Here is a 15611-nt window from a genome sequence, read left to right as displayed (position 1 = left end):
GTCTCCTCTGGCACTTTCATTTCATGTGACAGAAAGACAACTTTGAACTTAAAAAAATTTAGTGAATCACATTTTTTTTTAGTACTTTTTAGTACTTATGTACTACTATCATGAATATCTGAATGTTTTTGTAATGAAAGAATATTCCTGAGATAAAATGTAGAGAAATCGGGATATTATGAACCTATTGATGATCTAGTCAGCAGAGTTATTCATAAGTAAGCCAATTACTATCTAGTTAAAACCATTGTATGTTTTTCTTTCTGTTTTTTTTTTGTTTTTGTTTTTTTGCATTACAGGAGGTAGAATCTAGTTCATCTTGCATGCTGGATAGTCCATCCACTACTTTTCCCTCACTATTTTTTCTTTATAAAGAAAAAAAAGGGAAAGTCTTGTATAGGAGTACAATATTTGTCAATAGTTATCTTTTTTACAAAATTGTAAGGCAAAAAGAAATTTAATATGCAAGTCACTTTAATACTCCTAATAGTACTCTGAAGAGAAACAGCGAGGTTTCTTGGTTCATCATAAGAAACAGGTTTTGTGCATAGAGAACTTGGAGAGGCTTTCAGTATTCCTGGTAAAAACAACAGCTATTAGCTGGACTGGTAAATAATCAGTATCTTCAATGTGGCAGATTCCTGAAGACTAATTATCTTATTTGTTATGGACTCATTGTAAATCAAAATGTATTTATGGAGAATAGCATGAAAGATGAACTAGAAAATGTTTATTGAATTAGTTTCTGGTTCATAATTTGGTTGAAAGACAGTCTTTAGTCTTAAAAGAATTTTTAAAACTATGGAATATACATTCTGAGCTATAATTACATGAAAGAATTCTCAGGAGACTTGGAAAGATTCACTAATATGATGGTTTAATTTGAATGCTAGTCTCTGATTCCTCCAATAGCAGGCTACATTTCCTGATAAATCAAATTGTCCACTGTTGTGTGAGTTCACTGGACTCCAGAAGCAGACATTGTACTCTTTTCATTCATGTTGGTAAATATGAAATGTAAATATAAAATTAAGGTTTTAATATTCAAGACTGACATTGAAAAGGTTTTGATCTAGAAGTTAATACATGCCTCAAAGGAACTTTTATTAGAATGATTTTTCTGTATTAAATATGTAATTGTGAGTCAGAACATTTTTGCATGTGTTAATACTGGTGAAAGTTTTCTTTCCCCAGAGAAGCAAGCCAGGAATATGCTTAGAATTCCTCTCAGATCTTGGCACCAGATGCTGAACGTGAATTTAGTCTTGTAGTTTTATTGCTTGAAATCTACTGTCAGGGTTTATCTTATATTTTTGGAGAGATTTTTGTGAGTCTGAAGCAAACTGTCCATTCTGCGTTATTATTGGGAGTAAATCATTAGTCAAAGGATCTTAGTAACAGGAGAAACAAGTAAATACATGATACATGAATAATCAGTGAAACAGTTTGACACATCTGCTCTAAAGGAGCAGACATGACTATGGAATTAAAACATTCATGAAAATAAAATAGTCACAATCTTTTTTGATGATCAAATGCAGGATGATGGTATATACAAGAGGCACTTCCTGTAGGTCTTCTGAGGAAGAGGAAGACTGGAGACTATGTGTTCAGAAGAGTTTAGGGACAAAGATGTTGTTCTTACCCTTTGGGGTTCATAAAAAGATGAGTGAAATACAAGAAGATGACAAGCGTAGCATTTTAAAACATGCATATTTGTTGTTAAAATTTAAAGTTTACCTTTTAAACTTATTTTAAGTATAGAGGTCATTGACCTCTATACTTTTGAAGCATCCTTCTTGAAGCATTTTTCATTATGACAAAGAAAACTGACTCATTAAACAATGACTCCTCATTTCTCCCTCCAGCCCCCATTCTGCTTTTGATCTCCATGAATTTAACTACTTCATTTGAGTAGAATCATACAGTATTTGTCCTTTATGCTGGCTTGTTTTACCTTGCACAGTGTCTCCAGTGTTTTCTTTATGTACATGTCCAAATTTCATTACATTGTAAGGCTAATATATCACATTTTATTGTGTGAGCCATTCTTCCATCAATAAACATTTCAGTTTGTTTTCATCAGTTGGCTATTTTTCACTAATAATGCTGCTGTGGAGGTGTTTGTACAGGTATCTTTTAGAGATCCTGTTTCCATTTCTTTTGTGTGTATGCTTAGAGGTGGAATTGGTGGGTCATATGGTAATCTGTTTTAATTTTTGAGGAGCTACCTTACTATTTTCCACAGCATTTGAACTATGTCCTTTACTTACTTACTCCCTTATTAACTACCTATTCTTTCTCCCCTCCCCTCATTACTTACTTGCTTTTCTTTCCTTCCTTTTCTTGCTTTTCTCCTGCCTTTCTTCCTCCCATTCTAAAAACTATAAAGTAACAACTCATTGTGACTCTAATTTGTATTTCCCCACTAAATAGTGGGGAATGGCATGATTGTATGTGCTTATTAGCCATTTCTTTATCTTCTTTAGAGAAATACCTATTCATGTCCTTTTTTTGGAGGGAGGGGGTCTTGGGGCTTGAACTCTGGGCCTGAGCACTGTTCCTCAGCTCTTCAGCTCAAGGCTAGCACTCTATCACTTGATCTACAGCTCCACTTCTGGTTTTCTGGTGGTTTATTGGAGATAAGAATTTCACGGAAATACACTTTGTTCGTTTTTCTTTTGTTGTCCATGTCTCTGGGGATCATACTATAAAATTATAGCTAAATCTCATGTTGTGAAGCTTTCCCCCTATGTTTTCTTTTAAGATTTTAATTTTTATAGTTCTGTTTTTTTCAAAGTAATTTTGTCAGTTACGTACAGAGGGGTTACAGTTACACAAGTAACGTAATAAGTACATTTCTTGTCAAATATGTTACCCCTTCCCTCATTTTTCTTCTGCTTTCCTTCTACCTCACCCTCCTCACCCCCAAGTTGTGCAGATAATTCCCAACATAGTGTCTTGTGTATATTGCTATTGCATTGGTTCTTTGTCTCACCATTCTGTTGTTTCCTTTCCCTTCACTCATTCAAATAAACTTACATACAATACCAGGGTACTAAAATCAAATACAGTGACAACAGGGGATATACCATAACGGGAAGAGCATACAAAAGAAACAAAAAATCATTTGGAAAAAATCATATTATGATTTTTATATGACCATGTAAAATGATGCTAAGTGAAATGAACTTCAAGACATGGACACAAGATGTTTTTCTTTGTTGTTGTTTTTAATGTACTATGTGATTTTTTTGTTTCCTGTTATATGTTCTTCCCCCTATGGTATATCCCCTGTTGTCACTATATCTGATAGGTTTTTAATTCATTTTGAATTAATAAAGGTCCCAACTTCTTTCCTTTGCCTGTGGAGGTAGTTGCCTTGCACAGTTTGTTGAAAATATTTTTCTTTCCACACTAGTGGTCATGTCATCCTTGTAGGTAAATGGACTCTGTTCTCTTCCTTCTCCTCTTTTTTTTTTTTTTTTTTTTTTTTTTTTGCCAGTCCAAGGGCTTGAACTCAGGGCCTGGACAATGTCCCTGAGCTTCTTTTTGCTCAAGGCTAGAACTCTACCACTTGAGCTGGCTTTTTCTGTTTATGAGGTCCTGAGGAATAAAACTCGGGGCATCATGCATGTTAGATGAGCACTCTACCACTAAGCCACATTCCCAGGCCCCTCCTCTTCTTTCTCTTCTTTTCTAATCTCCTCTTCTTCATCATCATTTTCTTCTTCTTTGTTGTTGTTGTTGGTACTAGGGATTGAATTTAGGGTCTAATGCTTGTTAGACTGCATTATCCCATTTGAGCTATACTCCTGGCTTTTTTTTGCGCGCAGGGTGGGGGGGTGGAGCCCAGTCGTGGGGCCTGAACTCTAGGCCTGGGTGCTGTCCCTCAGCTCTTCAGCTCAAGGCTAGCGCTCTACCACTTGAGCCACAGCTCCACTTCCAGCTTTTTTCTTTTTGCTTATGTGGTGCTGAGGAATTGAACCCAGGGCCTCATACATGTAAGGCAAGCACTCTACCACTGAGCCACCTTCCCAGCCTGCTTTTTTGTTTTTTTGAGCTTTATTTTTTAGATAAGGTCTGTTTGTCAAAGGCTATCTTCTTCAACCATGATCCTTCTACCTATGACCTCCAGCATAACTGGAATCATAGGTATGCATCATCACACCTGGCTCCTTTGTTGAACTGGAGCCTCAGTAACATTATGCCCAAACTGGCATGGCATGGTGATCCTCTCAGTCTCTACTTCTCTGCTAGTTAGGATTACAGGCACGAGCCATCCTGCTCAGCCTGTCCTAAGTCTTTACCCAAGTCTGTAATGTTTTTAGTAATGAAGTTTTCTATTAAGTTTTGAAGTCAGGAAGCATGAGTCCTTAGACTTTTGGGGTGCTGTTTTGTGTCCCCTTAGATTCTACATGAATTTTAGGGTGAATGTTTCTATTTCTACTAAATATGTCATTAAAATTATGGTAGTGCTTACATTGAACCTATCGGTTGCTCTGGTTAGTACTGATATCTTAAAAATATTGTATCTTTATGAACTTGGAATGCCTTATGAAGATTTGTCATTTTTAATTTCTTTTATCAATGTTTTGTAGCTTTCTTTATAGGAACATTTCATTTCCTTGGTTAATTCCTATGTATTTTATTCTTTTTGGTGCTACTATAAATGGAATTTTTAAAATAACCTTTTTGGATTGTTCATTGTTAGATTATAGAAAAAAACTGGCTTGTGTATGCCAAGTTGTATAACTTTTAAAATGTTTCCATAAACACCAGGATGTTTTTCTTGTGGCAGATTGTTTCCAAGTTGAAGGATGAAATACTTTTAATAGAGAAAGAACGCACAGACCTTCAGCTGCACATGGCAAGAACAGACTGGTGGTGTGAGAACCTTGGCATGTGGAAAGCCTCCATTACCAGTGGAGAGGTAGGCTTTGCTGCTTTTCCACTTACTCCCTAAGTTTTGCTTTGCTTTGCTTTGCTTTGCTTTTTTCCCTTCCCTTCCCTTCCCTTGCCTTCCCTTCCCTTCCTTTTCCTTTCCTGTCCTGTCCTTTCCTTTCCTTCTCCTTCCTCCCTTCCTCCCTTCCTCTCTTCCTCCCTCCCTCTCTCCTTTCTTCTTTCTTTCTTTGTCTCTCACACTTTCTTTCTCACTTCTTTTTTCCTTCCTCATGCTCTCTTTCTCTCACACTTTTTTCTTTCTCCCTTCCTCCCTTCTTCCCTTCCTCCCTTTCTCTCATTCTCTTTCTTTTTTTCCCTCTTCTTTCCTCCCTCCCTATCTTTCTTTCTCTTTCTTTTTTCTTTTTTTCTCTTTCTTTCTCTCTCCCTCTCCCTCTTTTCTTTCCTTTCCTTTCCTTTTCTTTTCTTTTTTCTTTCATGCTGGTCCTGGGGCTTGAATGCTCTCCCTGAGTGCTCTCCCTGAGCGTTTGTGCTCACTTGAGTCACAACTCCACTTCTGGCTTTTTGGTGGTTAATTGGACGTGTGAGTTTCTTGGCAGATTTTGAAATGTAATCCTCAAATCTCACCATTCTGAATAAATAGGTTTATAGTCATGAGCCACCTGTGCTTGGAAGTTTGACTTTATAAGACAAGATTTTGTCCACATTCTTATAGATCATATTTGTCCATTGCCTTCCCTTCTGTTTCACTCTGGTTTGTCCATGATTAGGAGGTATCCCTGGAAGCATAGCTTGGAATGATCTCACCCACCTCAAACAGAAAATTGTCCTGTTCACTGGAAAATTATCAGCAACATTGGTAGGAGAATATTTAAGATCCCTGAGATACTTATTTATTTTTTCTATTGATGATTGAAATAAATGGAAAATACTTTTTGAAATGTGAAAATAAAAAACTAAAAGTTTAGACACGTCTGTTCCATTCTGCTGCTGTGACTTCAGTTGCTTAAATCTCAGAGTTTAAAGATCTTTAATAATGAATTTTTTCCTTTTTACTGTCTAAATGTTCTTCAAGGGCTGTGGGATAATAATTTGCAGACTATGCTTGATCCCTTTTCATTTGTCTATAAAACATTGCAGGTTGGAGTAAAGATGCTTCTAAGCTTTGACTGTACATTGTTATTCCTGCTAGTTCCTCCCTCCCACCTATCAGTGAAGTGGAAAGTGAAAGATGAAAGTCACATCTTTCACATTATGCTCACATAGCAAGATTCCGAGCAAGATGGTATTAGTGATATGTTTCATCACTATTTGAAAGGCTTATTGTTGTTTGTCTCTTTAATTTTCTCAGTGGCTTGGCACTCTTTATAATTTATAATCTTAATTTCACATCTAGATAGCAAAACAGGATACATTCTCTGGGAACTGTTGTGGAAGAATTCATAGTATGTGAATGTTTAATCAAGTGCTTATTGGCACTTACTAGTACTCCCATTAAGCTATATTGCAGTATTGCACACATTTTTTGAGGTAAGTTAGGGAGCAGTAGAACAGGGAAAACTCTTTTCAACCTTAGATATCATATAGAAAATATAATAATTGATAACTGTGGATGGAACTACTATTTCGGTATAGATAGGAATGTGCTAAACTCAGAGATATGTGTCAGACAGTCATAGAAGAGGACTGTGGGAGGAGCCACTTAGACATTTCTCAATATGTTGAAATCATCTTCCAAAGGCAGACATGGAAGGTGGGAGGGAAGCAGTAGAAACCCCTACAAAGAACTTTGCCCTAGAAATCAGGTTTTTATTCAAAAGTTTGCTGAAAAGATAAAGGAAATAGATAGGGGTGAGAGAGGTCAGCTGACCTCAGGCATTCACAGAGCACTCCAAATAGGAAGTATGTGGACGTTTTTGTTTATTTTGAGGTAGACTCCTGACTTTTGATCCTAGCCAAACCTTGTACTATATATGTGGTTCCAGGAAACTGACCCTGTCTGTGACTTTACTTCTCCATCCACACAGAGGGATAGTATTCTTCCCTCACAAAGTATAATGGAGTGCTCATTCAACCTTACATGGCTTTCCTATGTCTTTTTTTGGACTACTCTCTAGTTTTATGGTACAAATTGAGGCTCAGATCAGTGCATTTTCTGTTTTCTTACTTGTTGAAGTGGGTGATGTCTAAGTTGAGAAGTAAACAAGTTATGTTTCTCTATAAAATTTCATGAGGTAATGTTATGTTCATGGCAAAAAAAATTTTTTTTCCTGAGGAATTTTGGAGGCTAGGTATGGTAGTAACATGCCAGTAATTCTCACACTTCAGAGTTTTACAAGTTCAAGGATAGTGTATGCTATGTAATAAGCAAGACCCTGTTTCAAAAAAAGAGAAATCATGGTTTTTGAATCCTGAAGTAAAGCTTAGGAAGCCCTCAGACAGAAGGTTAAGTCTCTTGTATTAACTTTTTTTTTGCTACGTAACATATCATGGCATTCATTTATCAGCTCATAGTTGTAAAGACAAAAAAGTTCAGCATGATAAGACTGTAGTCTGTGCTCATTGGATCACATGACTGAAAACCAAGGTATTGGCCCAACCTAGCTCTTGTCTGGAAGACTGTGGGGAGAAGAAACTTGTCCAATCTTTTTTAGGTTATTGGCAGAATTTACTTTCTTGTGATTGTAGATCTAACGACTCTGGCTTCTTCATCTCTTCTTTCTTGGACTTCCAATCTTTCTGACTTTATTTTCTGTTACTTGCCAGACAAACTTCTTCACTTAAAAAATTAGATCCACCCAAGGAATGTCTCTGTTTTAAAGTATAAAATCTTCCACATTCATAATCCTGGAGTTACTCATAGAAGGCATATGAGGAAGAGGAAAATGTTGGGGAATTTCAAATCTTCATTCCACATTCATTTACCTTGTCTTTGTTGTTGATTTTGATTTCTTCTCAAGGTTACAGAAGAGAATGGTGAGCAGATGCCTTGTTACTTTGTCACAGTGAGCTTACAAGAAGTTGGAGGAGTTGAAACTAAGAATTGGACTGTCCCAAGAAGACTCAGTGAATTTCAGAATTTACACCGGAAGCTTAGTGAGGTATGGATGCATATGAACACAGAGCCTAAAGTTGCTGAGCACCAAGAGATCCCAGAGGCTACAACAGGATTTATTCTCATTTTTTAATGTTGGTATTAGAGCTTGAACTCATGAGTTGGGTACTGTGCTTTTTTGCTTTTCTGCTCAAGGCTGGCACTCTATCACTTGAACCACAGTTCCATTTCTGGCTTTTTGGTGGTTATTTGGAGGAGTCTCACAGACTTTTCCGGCCTACACTGAACCACTATCATCAGATCTCAGCCATCTGGGTAGCTGGGATTACAGGAGTGAGCCACGGGTACCTGGTTTATTGCAGGGTCTATGAATTAGCCTACTGGTTAATCTTTTTCCTTGCTGCTGATACTGACATGGTGACATTTTCAGCCTGACATTTTAAGATTACTCATAGATCAAACCACCTAGTTTAGATAAATTTTTTGGGACTATTGTCTGATTTCATTAAAAATTACCACAAAAGCCCAGAGATGAGATCCCAGGGATTATCTAGGGCCAGTGGTTTTGAACCTGCCTGTTGTGACCCTTTAATGGGTAATGAATGCAATTATGACTTGCAGCAATAGAAATAGAATCGAATTTGTTGTATTTTTGTTATTGTTGTTTTTTCTATCAGTCCTGGGGCTTGAACTCAGGGCCTGGGCACTGTCCCTGAGCTTCTTTTGCTCAAGGCTAGCACTCTACCACCTGCGCCATAGCACCACTTTTTTTTCCTTCTGTTTATGTGGTACTGAGGAATTGAACCCAGGGCTTCATGCATGCTAGGCAAGGCTACCACTAAATCACATTCCTAGCTCCCATTATGTTGGATTTTTATCACATACATTGAAGGACACAGAAAAGTTCTTGTTCTCAACCTTGAATGCCAAGTGTGCTGTTAATTTGTTTTGTGACCTGAGATTTGCACTGGACCTTTTGGATTTCTTTTTCCTCATCAGTTAGCTGCAGATATTCATAGTCCCTAAGAAAATAGTTCTTATTAAGAGAATAAATGTATACAAAGCATTTAGAAAAATATATGGCACATAACCAGACGTGGTGGCTCATCTTGTAATTCTAGCTATTTGGGAGAAAGAAATGACAGTGCATGGCCAGCCTCAGGCCCTCCCTCCCCCCAAAAAATCCCTTAAAACAACAACAAATGCCTTCTTGAGAAGCCATCTCAAACAGTGGTTGGACACAGAGGTGTAAGCTTGTCATTCCTAGCAACCTGGGAAAGCACAAACAGGAGGATTACAGTCCAGACATGTCTGGGCATAGAGCAAAAGCAAGATCCTATCTTGAAAATAACCAGTGCAAAGTAACCTACACACACACACACACACACACACACACACACACACACTCTCTCTCTCTCTCTCTCTCTCTCTCTCTCTCTCTCTCTCTCTCTCTCACACACACACACACACACACACACATAATACACACATCCATAGTTTGCAATACATGAGTTCCCTGCTATTGATTTTAGTTAACAATGTTTGAAAGTCACTCATGAGGTCAATTTTATTTATTTGATAGATGAGGGAAACTAATTCCAGAACTTAATTGATTTATAGGATATGTATACAGTAGACTAATCAGGAATACAATCTAAGTCATCTTACTTTCACATTTCCTGATGAACTGCATCTAACTCTCTTTCTGTTGAATGTAATTACCCTTTAGTCCAGTAATAAAAAGCTTTTCAATCACTTCCACTTTCATTTATGTCCATTCTTCTCTTGCTCAGAATAAACTAATACTGCCAGAGTCCTGTGGTCAACTCTCAGACTCCTTTTTGGACAATATTACTCCTTCCTTTGTTCTTTCCCAGTTTTTCCCTGCCATCTCCACTCCAAGCCATATAGTTCATTTTCAACATAGTTTCTACAAAGTACTATTGCTACATTTGTTTACTCTATGTTCCTCCATTTTTGTCATTGACTTCTGCACACTATACCTACTTTAAAAGCATACTATTGTTTCTCATCCTATGGTCATTCCATAGAATAGAAAACAAAATATTTATTTCAAGGCAAGAGTAAATTCTTCCCCAGGTTGTTAAGTAAAATTGACAGTACAGAAAACTGCCTTGTTTACTGCATGATAAATCACTAAAGTTTAGTGTAGTTTCTAATAAATATAGAAAGGGAAAATAATTTGGGGATAATTTTAAAATAAAACATAATTGAAAAATGAAGTGTACTTAGGATATAAATAATTATCCTGGGGCTGGGAAGTTGGCTCAGTGGTAGAGCGCTTGCCTTGCATGCCTGAGGCCCTGGGTTCAATTCCTCAGCACCACATAAGCAAAAAGAAAAAAGCCGGAAGTGGCGCTGTGGCTCAAGTGGTAGAGCACTGGCCTTGAGCTGAAGAGCTGAGGGACAGTGCTCAGGCCCAGAGTTCAGGCCCCACAACCGGAAAAAAAAAAATAATAATTACCCTGAAGCATTAGAAGAAACAAATCTTTTACTGTTCTGTGACTATCCTTTTGCCTCATTAGCATCTTTCCTATCTGTGGCCTGATGGCTGGGCTCTTTTCTTACCCTTGCTATTTCTGATTATGTCTGTCTTCCTACTATGAGAACATCCCCTGTTGACAACTGTAATAGGAAGCACCTTTTGGGACCCTAGAGATTTTAATCTTGCCTTCCAAATGTCACTGCCTGTTTCATTTCTCTAAAATTTCATATGGCTGGTCTTAAGGATAAAATAACAGCAAATTTCTAGCACAGTGTCTGATAGAATGTAAGATTTTTGTCTATGAAAAGTAACATTATTGTCAATAATTATATCACTGATACATTATTTATGTTAGTTTTCATGATAGTAATAAAGCTGAAGACCAGGTTTTCTTTCATTTGTTTCTATTAGTGCTGATAGCTGTTTTCAAAGTATTAAAAATACAACTTGTATTTATTTATTTTCCTGGTACTGGGGCTGGAACTAGGGGTTTCAAGCTCTTGCTTGGTTTTCTGTTCGTGGCTGGTTAATTGGAGATAATTTTGCAGACATTTTTACCTGGGCTAGATGTGAACCATAACCTTAGATTTCAGCCTCCTCAAAGCTATGATTACAAGTGTGGGGCACTAGTATCCAGCAAAATACACTTCTAAGAGAAAACTTCTGTGACCTGTACTTAACATATATAGCATTGTCAGCATGACTTTATGATTTCTTAGTTTCTAGGAATTTGTAGGTCTGTGGATATGTCCATCAAATTTAGCTTAAATGGGTAGATTTTAGCAGGGTATGGTGATCCACATCTGTATTCCCTGTATTCGGAAGGCTGAGGCAGGAGGATCATGAATTTGAGTCCAGCTTGGACTGCATAGCAAAACTGTCTCGAAGAAAGCAGAAAAAAATCAAAGTCTTAAATAGCAGAGAAATTCAAAACGAAGATACTGGTTTGTTCTGATTATTACTGTAAAACATGTTTTAAGACTGAAATGTAATTTCAAAGCACTAACATTTATTTTTTTTCCCCTCTCAGTGTGTCCCTTCTTTAAAAAAAGTCCAGTTGCCTTCTCTTAGTAAGCTGCCTTTCAAATCTGTAGATCACAAGTTTCTGGAAAAGTCAAAGAATCAGTTAAATAAGTTTTTACAGGTAAGCAACTGAAAGGTTTGCTATTTGAAGTTAAACAGCCCCATCCTAAGAGCCAACTAGGTTTCTTTTTGCTTTTACAAGACATGCTAAACTCGTTATCACTAGTGGCTTACAGTTTTCCCCCCATCACTGCCTGTACCACCACCAAAGGTAACTAACTAGCTGCCGTGGATCTTAATGAACAGCCACCAGTGGGTGATAGTTTCCATTGGTTATTCACTCATAAATTCTGTCTTATCAGAGTGCACACAGCATCTTACTGTCATGTATAAACATGTTATGTTTATGTATAAGAAAAGGCTTATACATAAACTTGATTTATTTTCTGGTTCCCTCTTTCCTAGGCCAGATAAATATGTACAAATCTCAAGGAAATTTTCAGTTCACAGGTCAATGAAAACAGTTATACAATTATATAAACAAACAATGTTTGGAAAGTGGTGGGATACAGTGGAATGTTACAGTGAAAATGAATGGTACGTGGGTCCACCCTGTCATAACTCTCAGCAGGAATACAAAGTCTGAATGCAATTATAAGAATTTTTATGAATTTGCAAAACTCTTAAGTTGCTCAAACACAAATGAGGAAATTGTCTTTCAGGGCAATAGCTCCTTATATCTGAGTCAGGAGCAAGGTAAGAACCATTTGTGGCACCAAGCAGAACTGAGTGGAGGGAGTTCTGTTGTCTGCATGGGATCTCCCATGCAGAATAACTAGCACAGATTGACTTACCCCAGACAGGAGCACTTGCCACTAAAATTACTGAAAATAATCACATACAGTTTATTGCAGAGAAAAAGGGAAACGGTTTTTAAGTTCAGAATTTGACACGACCACTTTTATCTTGTTTGCCATGCTTGTAGTGTCACCCACCAGCATAGAATTTCCTGTGTAGCAGTAATCAATGCATCAATCCTCCTTTTCCCACAGAATTTACTTTCAGATGAACGACTGTGTCAGAGCGAAGCACTTTATGCCTTTTTGAGCCCTTCTCCTGACTACCTCAAGGTTATTGATGTGCAGGGGAAAAAAAACTCCTTTTCATTATCCTCATTTTTGGAAAAACTTCCACGTGACTTCTTCTCCCATCAGGAGGTGAGTGGTCAAAAGGTTTTACCTCTCTTGTAGAATATTCATCTACAAAAGTCTGTTTGAAGTAACATATTGGTTGAAATATTGCTACTAATGCAAAGCAAATACATCCATTTTCTTTAATGTTTTGCTCTTGTATTTTGGATCATCTTCTTGTTACCCCTTGTAAGTCAGCTGGAAAAATGAAGATACAGGACCATCACTGTAGAGGAGTTGGTTGTGTTGAAAGTTCAGGGGAGAAAGTTCAGGTTCTATTTATGAGATAATAGTCATTGGATTATAGACAATTGGCAGGTTTCTGTGCTGGTTTCCTAGTACATAAGGCAAGGCTTTATGCCAGGCTGGGAGTTTCAATTTCATTTTAAGAAGTGGATAACATGAATTATTTTGAAGCAAGATGACCTGGCAGCAATATATATGGCCAAAGAAAGGTCTAAAGAGAGAGGCTGTATTCATTTTCAATCTCATATTCTGACCTGGATGTCTTGATCCATATGTAAAAAATTGCAGAAAACTTGTCCAGAATTTGGCTTTTCCTTAGTCTTTTGCCAAATAGCTCTGCCTCTTTACCAGGGTTGGCTTAATGAGCTTGCAAAGAGGGACTGAACACTGAAAGGAATATGTTGCTTTGCTATGTTCTTTGTCAGGAGTAATCTGTTCACCATAGACAAGCCCACATCTCTGACTAAGTCTGTGTATAAATCAACTTCTCCCACCCAACTCCTTCCCACAGCCTTCCATTGAGCCTCTATGGCTTACCTCTTTTGCCTCCCTTTTGTGCCACCCCTTGGGAAATGCATGTGGCTCAGTCACTCTGTGAAGTGATTCTTAGATATTAGCTATTGTTGGACCTCAGTGATGCTGCTTCTGAGAATTCTCAGTCCTTTACTCTTATTACCTGATGTTTCCAGAGGCCTGTCATAGCCCACTGCCTGATCGTATGACTTACACTTTTACCTCTATGCAGACATAACTGAACATCCTCAGGGCTTCCACTGTCTGTTGTTTGGGCCTTCATGACAGCACTTCATCTTGTTCTATAGAAATAGCTCTGTGTGCCGGGCACTGGTGGCTCATACCTGTAATCCTAGCTACTCAGGGGATTGAGATCTGAGGATTGTGGTTCAAAGCCAGCCTGGGCAGGAAAGTCCGCAAGACTCTTATCTCCAATAAACCACTCAGAAAACCGGAAGTGGTGTTGTGGCTCAAATGGTAGAGTGCTTGCCTTGAGCTGAAGAGTTGAGGGATAGTGCCCAGGCCCAGAGTTCAAGCCCCCTACGACCGACAAAAAGAAAAAAAAAGAAAGAAATAGCTCTGTGTGTGTGTGTGTGTGTGTGTGTGTGTGTGTGTGTGTGTGTGTGTGTGTGTGTGTGTGTATCACTGCTAAAAGTTTATATTCTCCATTGCATTCATGTGTACTGACTTGGTATGTGGCCCATAATAATCTTAGAGCTGAAACTTGATGATGTGCAGAACAGGAAATGAGACTAACATAGTGAAAGCTTGAGGAGAGCTTCAAAAATAATTGTAACTGGGAAGGTGGCTCAGTGGTAGAGTGATTGCCCTTCATACATGAGGCCCTGGGTTCGATTCCTCAACACCACATAAACAGAAAAAGTTGGAAGTGGCACTATGGCTCAAGTGGTTGAGCGTTAGCCTTGAGCTGAAGAGCTCAGGGAGAGCGCCCAGACCTAGAGTTCAAGCCCCAAGACCAACAAAAAACCCAAACAAAACAAAAAGTGTATGACTTTAAAATACACATATTTAGATAAAAAAGAATAGTTTATGAACTCAAAATCATTTGTGTGAAAAGCTTAATACTTTTCCATAATTTTTAGAAAAGTGTCCTATCTACTAATTGAAATTTTAGTCCAGGGGTAGAGAGTTTTTTTTTATTAGCTTGTTTTATTAAACTTTGAATGAGGCTTTAAGAATAAAATATTTTCTTCAGAAAAAGCACTTTGTCTTCCACATTGAAAAAGGATGGATCTCTGCATAAACGTTGAGGAATTATGTAAGGCTAAAATAAGAGCAACTACTTCATATTTGAAGAAGGAAAACAGCTATTATTTCCATGGATAAGTGACCTGTATCCTATTACTTGTCATATCCCCAGGAAGAGATAGAGGAAGACAGTGACCTGTCAGATTATGGTGATGATGTGGATGGGAAGAAAGACTCCTTGGCTGAACCATGTTTCATGCTGATTGGAGAGATTTTTGAACTTCGAGGAAGTAAGCTTGTTATTTTTGTTATTGTTTAATAGTATTGCCTGGGTAAGTGAGGCTCAGTTAATTTTGCTTTATTCCTAAAATTCATCAGATATGTATATTTATGTTCATGCATTCATTCATTTAGCAAATAGTCTGAAGGACCAACCAGATGATGAAGGTATTCTTTGAGCTTCATGTTAGTGCTGAAGACACTTAAGATAGACAGCAACTCTGTATTCCCAAGTTTGATCCTGATTTGTTCCTATAGTATCTTCTCAATACAAAAGGATAAAATGCAGTTCATTTCTTTTATGGGATCCAACATACAAAAGGTATTTTGTATGTTCCTAACAGAGGGAGAATCTTCTTGTTTAAAGGTATAGTTTTGTTGCCAGGATAGCATTATGGCTGGGATGGTAGAAAAGCCTTTATCCCATTTTTCATTCTCCTTCCTCTAGTGCAGTGATTCTTGGTAGAGGGAGGTGGGTGACACTGAAAAACATGCTACAATGCTCACTATAGCACCCACAAGAGTTACCTAGCTAGCCACAGTGACAGTGCTGGGCTGAGAAATCCTGCCCTAGAGATTCCTAAAAGAACATTCACAAGCTTGGGATCAAAATACTCTTTTCTTAAGAGTTACATGAGTGCCTGCCCCAGAACAGTGTTTTGGTGAAAGGTAAACTACATGCCTTAGT

At 37.8% G+C, this 15611-nt stretch overlaps 1 protein-coding gene across 2 annotated transcripts in view; it reads left to right on the top strand.

The window, feature by feature from the left end:
- The window catches only part of Snx25 (sorting nexin 25), a 92720-nt gene that overhangs the window by 69195 nt on the left and 7914 nt on the right, over positions 1–15611 (top strand). For both annotated transcript variants that reach the window (XM_070016386.1, XM_070016387.1), the window contains exons 11-15: positions 4802–4933; positions 7863–8003; positions 11494–11607; positions 12539–12703; positions 14817–14934. In XM_070016386.1, the coding sequence (XP_069872487.1) occupies positions 4802–4933; positions 7863–8003; positions 11494–11607; positions 12539–12703; positions 14817–14934 (670 nt within the window). The remainder of the gene's footprint in view (positions 1–4801; positions 4934–7862; positions 8004–11493; positions 11608–12538; positions 12704–14816; positions 14935–15611) is intronic.

This window comes from Dipodomys merriami, unplaced genomic scaffold, assembly GCF_024711535.1.
Source record: "Dipodomys merriami isolate MVZ:Mamm:240054 unplaced genomic scaffold, mDipMer1.0.p SCAF_12, whole genome shotgun sequence".
Classification (NCBI taxonomy): Eukaryota; Metazoa; Chordata; class Mammalia; order Rodentia; family Heteromyidae; genus Dipodomys; species Dipodomys merriami.
The sequence above is the reverse complement of the archived record's forward strand: the minus strand, read 5'-3'. Positions and strand labels throughout refer to the sequence as shown.